Source organism: Lepisma saccharinum, chromosome 6 (assembly GCF_977018435.1).
Source record: "Lepisma saccharinum chromosome 6, izLepSacc3.1, whole genome shotgun sequence".
Taxonomy (NCBI): Eukaryota; Metazoa; Arthropoda; class Insecta; order Zygentoma; family Lepismatidae; genus Lepisma; species Lepisma saccharinum.
In genome coordinates this window covers 66,888,092-66,899,584 of record NC_139234.1, presented here as the reverse complement: position 1 = coordinate 66,899,584, position 11,493 = coordinate 66,888,092, and the positions used below count along the sequence as shown (strand labels likewise).

The 11,493-nt window shown below is 39.4% G+C and overlaps 1 protein-coding gene across 2 annotated transcripts in view; it reads left to right on the top strand.

Moving 5' to 3' along the window:
• Window positions 1-673: 673 nt before the first annotated feature.
• Teh1 (tipE homolog 1 phospholipid transfer protein) overlaps window positions 674-11,493 on the top strand; it is a 169,803-nt gene continuing 158,983 nt past the window's right edge. For both annotated transcript variants that reach the window (XM_083124785.1, XM_083124786.1), the window contains exon 1: window positions 674-1,449. In XM_083124785.1, the coding sequence (XP_082980911.1) occupies window positions 674-1,449 (776 nt within the window). The remainder of the gene's footprint in view (window positions 1,450-11,493) is intronic.

The following is an 11,493-nucleotide window of genomic DNA, read 5'->3' as shown; positions in this document are numbered from 1 at the left end:
CAGAAGGTAAGAAACATCAGTGACAATAGTGCGTACAATGACCTTGAGCCGCGGTGGTCTAGTCGGTAAGGCGTCTGTGACCCGGGTTCGATTCTGGGCGTGGGTGATATAAGGTCGGAATTGTTTGGCTTTGTCTCTACGCAAAAGCGGCTCTGGGACTCACCAAGCCTCAAATCAATGGGTACCTAGAGGCAACCCTGGGGGGTAAAGTCGGCCGATCCGTGGTGCTGTTTACATCGCTTAAAAAATGGCCGAGATCGAGAATGTGTGGAGACCTACCACCACAACCTCTAAATGTGCTTTCATGGCACGGTGCTACATGCACGGGAAACTTTACCTTGCCTTTACAATAACCTTGCAGTCTTCTGAGAAATCGGTACAGAAATATCATCACAGCTGTGTCCTCTTTCAATACTGTAACAGGGTAACAACTGAAAGTTTAGAACAATTTTCCGATAATATTCGACGGTTGGCAACCCTGACGATGAAGGGGGAGAAAGAGAGAGAAGACTCTCCAGCGTAAATGGACTTCTATGAATGAACACCAGATGTCTCGCGTCGGAACCTGCGCAGCCACGACACGTGCCCCGACCGCCCGAGCGGCGTTCAGTCTTTGTTGCCCGTGGCGGGAAGCTGGGATGGTGAATCCCTTCCGCGCCGCCGTCTTTACGTCATGAGGAGCAGCAGCTCTGAGCTGCTGCTTGAGCAGCAGGAGCTCCGGAAGAGAAAGTTGCTGGAACTCACCCAGAAGAAACCGAAACCTCCCAAGAGAACTTGTCGCCAGAGGATCTGGTTCTACACCACGTCCTTCTTCGCCCTATGTCTCGTCGGCGCCAGTTCCTCTTTGCTCTTTCTGGTGCCGCTGTACGTGGACCCAGCCGTGTCCACCATACTCGCGGACTTCCATCCGGAGCCTGTGACCTGCATCACCTCCAGAAGAGACGATCTTCTCGGGATATTCAACTGCACGTGGAGCTCCTGCAGGGAAGGCTGCACCAGCGACGTCTACCGTTGCATCCACGTATTCGTCAACTACTCCTTCCACCCCTTCGCTGGCTACGCCACGCCGTCGACCACCCCCAACCCTCCGACCACAACCGAGGACGTCCTCTCCATGAGCCTGGAGGACGCCATGAACTACCCCTGGAACGTTTCCTACGCGGTTCTCCTCGTCAACATCAAAGGGTGTGGATACCCGCCCGAGATCCACTGCGATAACTTCACGGACCTTTACGGTGTGGAGGGTATGGTCTTCCCTTGTTACTATAGTCGGGAGAACAACAGCATTGTGTTGACCAAATACGACCACGAGGAACAAGTTATGTATATTGTCCATTATTTCGTTGTGCCGTTTATAGTCACTGTGTTATCGTCGGTGGTTCTATGCGTTATGCACTGCGACTACCACTGCCGGCGAAGACGAAGAAGGACAAAAGTTGAAGACATGAGGTAAGTTACAACAATTGTTCCATTATTGTCGCAACAATACATATTTATAATGTTACAGTCCTTGTTCCCGTATATTTTACGTAATGTTATGTAGCCAAACGTGGGGGAGGCATTTTGAGGGGGACGTTCTTCTGCCACCTCAAAAAACACTGCTTTAATTTGAATTTATCCGTTGCTTTGACTACCCTGCAGCAGCCTTAATTGCAATTATTCAGTTCATTGAAAGTTAAGGTCACTGAAATTAGGCCCATATATACTGGCACCAAAACCATGGATCTGCAAATTTTGATTCTTTCACATAGTGCAGTTTGTCACTACTTTTTGTTGATATATTCCTATGCCATAACATCCATAAGTAGGTACAGTCACCGGCAATAGAAATGGGACATCTAGATTCTGAAATACTCTCTTTCCTGCAAGGCGTTAGGTGTGTTGCCTAACTATACGGCGGTGACAGAATTTGTCATTGAAAATTTGTTATTAAAAGTCCACTTATCGCCGTAGAATTAGGCAACACACCAAACACCTTGCAGGAAAGAAGCTATTTCAAGATCTAGGTGTCCCATTTTTATTGCCGATGAGTGTACATATTCTAGCGATGACAACATTTATCCAAGTGTAAAACGAGTTTTTTTCTGGTACCTTGAATATTAAAATGCTTCATCTCAGAAGTAAGATTTGCACATTCGTGGTTTTAGCAATGGTGTGACAATAGGTGAAATATGTAATTTTAGGTTTACCACTCATTTTACGAAGTGAGGTGTGGCCCTTGTAACTAATAATGGCGAAGTCCCTACGAATTTCTGAAAAGAAATTATTATTGTTGTAATCTAAGACGGAATAAAATTCTGTTGTCAGAAAACACTAGAAAAACGTGGAGAAGAGGGATACAAACATTTTTTTTTTCAGAAGTAAAATGATGATATTATTGGCCATAATGTACATCAGTAGAGCAGTCAAAAATGGAGGAGGCGAGTTAGGCAGGGGCACCAGACAATTTCTGCCCGTCCATATTTCTCAAGACGGGCATATAATATCCTATATGTCAATCTTGCCTACCGCATTCTTTGTCTGGTCTACTGATTTCCATTATGGCCAAGCTACCTTTAGCTTTTTCTGAAGAGTTTTTTGTATCCTACGCTGATTATGGCCCCTTTTGTCCCTTATTGAAACCATTCCTGATTCAAATCCAGACCACGCCGACTGAATCTTCTCCTTTCTTAAGCCCCTCCAGGCAAATGCTGAGATAATACCTTTAAAGTGGGGCTCGGACGTTTCCATTCCACCAATATCTTTCCCCCTTCCTCTCCACTTTTTTTTCGTCCAACTGTTCACGGTTTTCACAATGGCCACAAACAGGTGACGTTAAAAGAACTAGTTCACAAACTAATCAATTCCTCTTAACGAAGTTCGAATCTACGTTCTCTCTAAATGACTTGCGCTAAATTAGTGATGTCCGGCATATCTTTATGTTCCCTTCCATTCCAGCTTTTTCACATGAACTTTATAAATTTTCGCCGTTGTAAATTCCATAAATACGTAAAAGTGAAGAAAACTGTGCACATTTAAATTAAGAACGTAAGACATATGAAAATAAAACACCCTGTGATGCAAACCGCGTTTAGAGGCTCAAAGCCTGCGTGGTCATAACATAATTTACCATGGTCGCTATTGTCTGACTTTCGAGACCAGAGTCAGCTACTGTTGCTTACAAATTGCTCGCTCATTTGTTTTCGCGATGCTGTGTCAACACCGAAATTTTGGATTGGACCCGTGGCCTCTCGCACCAAAGACGAGAACACTAACCATTACGTTACACGGGAACTAACATATCGAATATTTGTTACTTTAATTTGATAATTTGGTGTTTTAAGTTCACTTTATGCACAGTAAGGCTAATCGGGACTGGACCTACAGTTTAAAGTGGAATCCGAACCACTATGTGTCTCCACCGGGTATCGAATCCGGGACCCCTTGATTACAAGGCGACGACACTACCACTGCGCCATCGGGAAGCCCTAATATTTGTTACTAATCATGATCTTCTTTGTGTGTTCCCGCAGTTACCGTGGTATCGAACCTGGGACTCATTCAAAAGATTATTGAAATTCAAATATGAAATTTATTTAGAAAGTAATAATTTATGTCCATAAAATTGCCGATTTTAATATCCATTATTATGTTATGGTACAAAATTAGATTATATATAGGTGTTAGCGCACATGAGTAAAAGTTCACGAACTTTTCAAAAAAATTGAAACTTCATAAGAATGGCATGTATTCCTTAGGCGGGTTTGGTGCGAGGAACATTCAGCCGCTAACAGTCACTAAAACTAATTGCTAAGGGTTTTAAACCTGGTACTCCTAACATAACAATTCCTCTTAGTTCTAATAATGCATACGTGGTTATGTTAGGAGCGCCAGAATTAGATCTCTTAGCAATTAATTTTAGTGACTTATCAGCTGGATGTGCTCCGCACCAGAACCTTCCATATGTACTGTTGTAGTACAAATATGGAAACAAAGATGTCACCAATGTTTCTTATTAAAGAACAAAACAAAAGATTCTTCATTTATCATTTACTTTAACTGCCTTTCAAAAGATGTGTTGGGAATTTTTCTTCATCGCAGATAATATCTAAGAGTCTACTAATTAGCCTGTGCGATGTTCTGCATTTTATGTTTGGTCTTAAATGTTTAAAATGCGTGATAAGTTTGGTATATTGTTTAGATTTCAGGTACATCTACCGTAAATGTGGATATTTTGAAACAGATGGTCACAATTTTCTTAAAAAAAGAAAAAACAACATATCCGATATACTTAAAAGCAGAAGCAAATAGAAATACTTGGCCATTTGGTCTTCCCGACAGCACAGTGGTTAATTATACTTTAAACCTTGTAATGTAGGGGGTCTGTTGTCGATTTCACGTGCGAGCACTTCACATTAGTCGGGTTCCAAGTTGAAACGGTAGGCCTTTCTTGGGCTAGATTATAAGTCGATCGCTTTATGCATCACCAGTAACTGGATTTGAATTTAAATCCGCATCTATGAATTCGAGTTGAAACTTCAGGTTACGGGAACCCAAAAGATCTGAACTAGTAATATTACTCCATTGCAGATATTGTAGCAACTTATACACAGGAATCTTGTCACTTTCACGACAGTAGAAGGCACCTTTATCTAAAAATACTAAATTTGAATTATAAATGTATATTTTAATTTCTCTAAGGTGTATCTAAATTTGTCGAATCTTGCTCACAATGCGTTATTCAAATAATTTAGTATGTATTTTAGAGCCTTTTTATATTTTCTATACCCATCTTGTATTACTTTCACTTGTACTTGTGAAAGACTCTAAACTCGAATAACCAGATATATTTAGTAATTTTCTTAATACTATAACAAGATATAATACCCGATCCTCAGGATACAGGTGCATATTATACAGTACGTACAAAACAAAAAAACACACACACACATTAGTGTTTGGAAGAAAATGTTATTTTTTTACTTGAAAAGCAAAAATAACGAAATTGAAGCAAACAGCAAAAACAAAAATATCAGAGTTTTATATAAAGGTGTAAATGAATTTAGAAAGGGGTGGCAACCTAAAGTAAACTTCATAAAATATAAAGATGGTGATTTTCTAGCTGACCCAAGCGATATTCTAAATAGATGGAAGAACTACTTTAATGACCTTTTAAATGTTCATGTAGGAGATAAATCAGAAGTAAATGAAGTGCACACAGCAGAACCTTTAGTTCCAGAACCTAACTTGACTGAAGTTGAAGATGCTATTAAAAGGCTAAAGAATAACAAAGCACCTGACATTGATTTAATACCAGCTGAGTTAATTAAATATGGTGGAAATTCTTTAATATGTCAAATTCATAAATCAATTTGTTTAATATGGAATAAAAAGAGATTCCTCAACAGTGGAAAGAATCCATAATTGTTCCTGTGTTTAAAAAAGGTGATAAAATGAATTGCAATAATTACCGTGGAATTTCTCTACTCTCAACAACATATAAAATATTATCTAACATTCTTTTAACAAGACTAACCCCATATGCTAATGAAATTATAGGTGATTATCAATGTGGATTTAAACGTAACAGACCAACTACAGATCAAATTTTTCACATCAGACAGACACTTGAAAAAAAGTGGGAATATAATCAAAATGTCCATCAGCTATTCATTGATTTCAAAAAAGCATATGATTCGGTCAAAAGAGATAAATTATATAATATATTAGTAGAGTTTGGAATACCTAAGAAGCTTGTTAGTATGATAAAAATATGCACCAGTGAAACAGAAAGTAAAATTCGTGTGGGTATTAATATGTCTGACAAATTTACAATTCATGATGGATTAAAACAAGGAGATGCATTATCTCCATTGCTCTTTAATTTTGCCTTAGAATATGTTGTTGGGAAGGTAAAAGAAACTAACGAAGGACTAAAATTAAGCGGTGTGACTCAGTTGTTAGCATATGCAGATGATGTAGACTTATTAGGGGATGATATAAATACAATTAAGAATAATGCTAAAGTATTTTTCAAAACTGCTAAAGAGATAGGTTTGGAAGTTAACAAAGAGAAAACTAAATATATGCTTACAGGCCGAAACCAAGTGTTAGGTAATAATCAAAATCTAATTATTGATAATAACTCGTTTGAACCAGTTTCCAAATTCAAATACTTAGGAGTAATATTAACAAATGAAAATTATATTAAAGAGGAAATAAAAAGTAGGCTTAATTCAGGAAATGCATTTTACTTCTCTCTTCATAAACTTTTGTCTTCTCGTTTAATATCTAAGAAACTAAAAGTTAAAATATACAAAACAGTAATTTTGCTTGTAGTATTATATGGATGTGAAACTTGGTCCCTTACACTGAAAGAGGAACATAAATTGAGAGTATTTGAAAATAAGATCCTTAGGAAAATCTTTGGACCTAAAAGGGATGAGGAGACAGGTGAATGGAGAAGGTTACATAATTTAGAACTACATAATTTGTATTCATGTCCAGATATTATTAGAATAATTAAATCAAGAAGACTTAGGTGGGCAGGCCATGTGGCACGAATGGGAGAGGAAAGAGGAGTTTACAGGATTCTTGTTGGGAAACCTGATGGTAAGAGACCTGTAGGAAGGCCAAGACGAAGATGGAGGGACAACGTTGAGATGGACCTAAGGGAAATTGGTAGGGATGGAAAAGAGTATATAGATCTTGCTCAAGGTAGGGAAAGATGGACGGCCTGTGTTGCTGCAGCCATGAACCTTCGGGTTTAAGAAGGCTAGAGAGTTAGTTAGTTAGTTAAGAAAATGTTATTTGTAACGCAGTTAAAAGTAACAGTAACTTCTTCTGAGGATTTTTAACTAGCTAGTTTTAGAAGTATCTGCAACAGAGTTACTTTTGAAATTACTTCTATTATTATATTACTTTATAGTTACTTTGCGACACTTACATTCTTAACTTGAACATTTCAAATGTGGGGGAACAGCTAAATTTGGCAACTCTCTTTCCAAGTATGTCTCTTTTCTGTATCTTAAGGTGAAATATATTTTTGTGGCATCGTCTAAGGCAAGGAAGCATGTGAATAGGTGTATAGAGAGATTTATTGATTGATTTAGTTTATTTTACTTAGCGTTTTGTGCCTCTTGGCTAATTTGCGAAGATGGAGATGAGTGATGAAATGATGAAATTGATGAATGGACATTCACAAACAACCAAGCCCGACCGGGATTTGAACCCGGGACCCTCGGCGTCGCAGCGCGCTGTGCTAACCACTCGGCCACAGGGTCGGGCGTGTATAGAGAGAGAAAAGGAAGGAAGAGAAGAGGGGGTGGAAACTAAATCAGCACAAAGAATTACTTTCCATGCATACTTAATACAAATTAAATATTAGATTAGAAAGATACAGGATTTGAATAAAACGTCTGAGCGAAACACTGAAAAAGTCTTAACCCTCAAAGGACTACAAGATCAAAAAATTCAGTTTGAGAACAATTTACACACACCCACACACAATTATTTATATATATATATATAAAAGGTAAAGTGTTCCCCTGTGCTTATCACCACGCCATGAAGGCGTATAGGGGGTGTGGGGGTAACGCCCCACACTTTCTTGATCCGGTCGTGAGTGGGGGTGATGTGATCAGCATCACGCCCCTGACCGCCTTTACCCCCCAGGGTTTCCCCCAGGTACCCATGTTATTTGACGCTGGGTGGGCGCCGGGGCCGCTTCCAACGTTAGAAAAGTTCCTGGATTTGAACCGGCCGGGGATCGAACCCGGCACCTTGAGCATGGTAGTCAGACGCGTTACCGACTGAGCCACCGCGGCCACCATATATATATATACTTTAAGCTCATAGTGTTCAGTTTGAAAACAATTTACACACACACACATACATATAAAGTCTTCGTGAAACTGCGGCCTGGTAAATTACGTATTTTCTTAGAAGTCGATGGCCCGATTCCAACAATTTTAGTTGTGAATACCTAATTACTCTTAACATGAAACATTAACATGTACCCTTGAAATTAAATATTTTTTTTAGATTTGTTCCAAATTGATTTGATAAGATCCAAACCTCTACGGGTGTCCAGCGGGTATCGAACCCGGAACATCTTGATTACGAGGAAACGACACCACTGCTACCCTATTGGATAGGCCAAAAACTAAACGTTAATAAATAATTATTATTGCATAATCCTGAAGAGTAATAGTTCAAATGTGTGTGTAGACTTGTTTAAAAAATTAGATTCAAATTTATTGTCAACTAGTGGATTTTCTAGTTTCTTCAGGCCAACATTATTTAAATAATTTGGTAGTGTAGATTTTTATTATCTTAGAATATTTCCACTACAAAATAGTTGCCAATGAAAATTACTGGCAAAATAAAATAGGAATTTTAGGAGAGCGTCTCGCAGCCCGGTAACGGATCGCGGCTCGGCGGTTGAGTAGCACCGCTGGAGAGCATAACTCTCTTAGAAAATTAAAGCTTTCGGTGACTGGTCGATATTATTGAACAAGCCATCGGAGTAAAAAAGGCCGAGGAATGATGTTGCTAAGGGAGCGAGCTACCTAAGGGCCTCTGAGCAAAACCACGTTAAGGATTTGTAATATGTCTTGAGGGTAATACGCTGTTAAAATTAGTGTTAAGAACGATTATGTAAATCAAATAAATTAAGATAATATTTCAATACTAACGGATAGGTACAAAATCCAATACACAATCCTATCACTAATATAAATTCTATAAGAACCCACTAGCGTGTCGTCATCTTCACTCAGCATATACGCTGATCGACCAACCAATCTTGATAACATTTACGCTTAGGGAAGGTAAGGGGGTAACCCTTTACGAAGACACCAAATTTTCAACCTCACTTCCAAGAAGTACACAATTGACGGCATTTTTGCAGACTAACGAGGCTCTGGCGACTGGACTGACGGCCAGTATAATCCTCTGTGGGACCGGTGTTGTGTGTTGTCCCTTTGTGTTTGTGAGTGTTCTTTCATCAATGTCATGATATCACCATTCATCCTCATCTTCGCAATTAGCCAAAAGTGGCAGAAAAGCGAAGTAAAATAAAACAAATCAATCAACTTACCCTTAGATGTGGCAAAATGGCCCTTGGTTGCAATAGAAACGTTTCTACCTTCACTTTCGAAAAGTTATTGAGTTACCAAAAAGTTCCCTTTATAATATAGCCAAAGATAAAGGTCGTTTGTTCTGTTTCATCCAATCAGCGAAGGTGTTCAAGTAATTGTCTCACCTGCATAGTTTTGTCATTTCATGCCTCTAATATGCTAAACCCTAAATTGAACCATCTGTTAAAATTATAAAATATTACTTATATAATAAACAGAGAACGTGTTTTAAATTGTTTTCAAAAGTCAATCTTTGTTTCAAGTACATTTTATGCTCAGATAGGCTAATCGCGACTGGAATCAAAGTTTAAAATGGAGTCCGAACCACTGAATGTTTGCCACACCAGGAATCGAAGCCGGGACAGTGCGACACTGTTAGCCACTGGATTTTCAGTAACAGTAGCAACTTATTATATTTTGCTGTTTTATTTATAGATGCGAATCTGAATAAGATTAACGACATGCATTTGCCAATACACGCTTTCTTTGTTCCGTTAAGGCATATTTTATCTCTTTTAAGATAATCGTATGCTCTTAGGTCTATAAAGAATATACCTTTTCTGTGGTATAACCTTCAATGCATCCGGGCGAAAGTGTCTGGAGTATAATTTGACGTCACATATCTGACACCCACCACTACGTTCTCCGAGGCTACTATATTCATGCATTCTACTTCAATGTCCAAAAAATTCACTACATTTTTAGTAATCCCGAAAAATAAAATTCCGGTATTTTTGTGAACTTCAGGCTTCACCTAGATAGGTGACTGAGTGCGTTAACTCGTCGACTTCCGATCTTGTCACAGGAGTTCCACTGTTCGAGCACAGGCCTAGGCATGATAGTTTCTTGTGAGTGTCCCTTCATCGATTTCATCTATTCATCCTTATCGTCTCGATCACCAAAAAGTGGCACAAAAGCGACGCTAAATAACAATAATACAAATGACAAATTTACACAGATTTTCTCATTGCAATTGGCGAGAACGAATGATAAAAAAGCCCAAAAATTACATCTATAGCTTTTTTCCAGTCTTACGGCGGCCGCTCTATATGCTGGCAAGGGAAGTGGGGAGCGGGGAAGCGACCAATCCAGCGCGATAAGAAACGCAGCAGCCTGTAGAATTAGGTGCACGTAGTAATAGACGTCGTAAATCTCGGCGTCACCACCGTTGTCTGGTTGGTCTGCTGCGTATTCCACGCTCCCTACTTCCCTTGCCAGCATCTATACTCTGTCTCAGCTAACTGTGGAGCAGGCAAACGAAAACAAGTCTCTGCGTAAGTAGTGACGCGAGACAGCCCCACCAATGAACGCATGAGAGAAACGGAATTGCGTGGAGTGGGGGGTAAGCGACTGCAGTTACCAGCCTTCCCAGCAGCGTGTACCGCATCGCTCTGGCCACTCGATTTCCCTCGCTTCTCTGACGCTATGCGCGGCCTTGCTCCACAGTTAGCTGGGGTAGAGTATAGAGCGCCCGCCGTAAGAGTAGAAAATACCAATAAGAAAGAAAGAATATTCAACAAAATGCTATAAAGTGAAGAATCACCTTGCGCCTGACCTTCTATGCAACCCAACGAGCAGTAAAGTTAATTGGGTTGCATAGACCACAGGTTACAGAGTTTAGCTGACGTGAATTTTTATCACTTGACGATGTTTCTACGATAAATAAGTTATCTAACGACCGAGACACAAAAACGAATTTGCTTTTCGTCTTTAGCATTTAAATACAAACTAAAAAGCAGAGGAAACTTGTTGGCAAATTTGCTACTTTATTCAGATTGTTCAAAATAACAATGTTCTGTTGACACAACACGAGAAGAGAAAATACGTACTTTATTAAACCTTAGCAGTCATTTCCTGAACAGCATATTCTAAATTAAATGGGGTGTAAGGGGTGCTCCTTCCACGTAGTGCACCCAATAGTAAACCTCACTTCCACGTAGTACACCCTGGACTGGACTAACGAGGGTCTGGCGACTGGCCCCATGACCAGTATAATTTTGTTTGTGTTGTCCTGTGTTTTGTCCTTATTTGTGCTGAGTGCTCCTCTACAGCCTCAGCTTTTAACGAAAGTCAGAAGATTTTAATATTTTATGATTTTAGTTCTACAACGTTAGAGTTGTTATGTGTAACGATAAGAGGCTGGACCCCGTATAATGTGACGGGTGCAAAATAGCCTTAGTGCTGACGCACCCAAAATTTTAAATTCAAATTCAAATCTAAATTAAATGATTTCAGAGGAATGAATTACCACGGAATTTTTCCCATGGTGGAACACAAAGCCAGACGCCACTGAAATATTTATATTAAAGACAGAGGTTATAAAGTTCAGTTAAGTTTGTAGTTCTGACCTAAATCAACAAGTGGCAAGTCAATT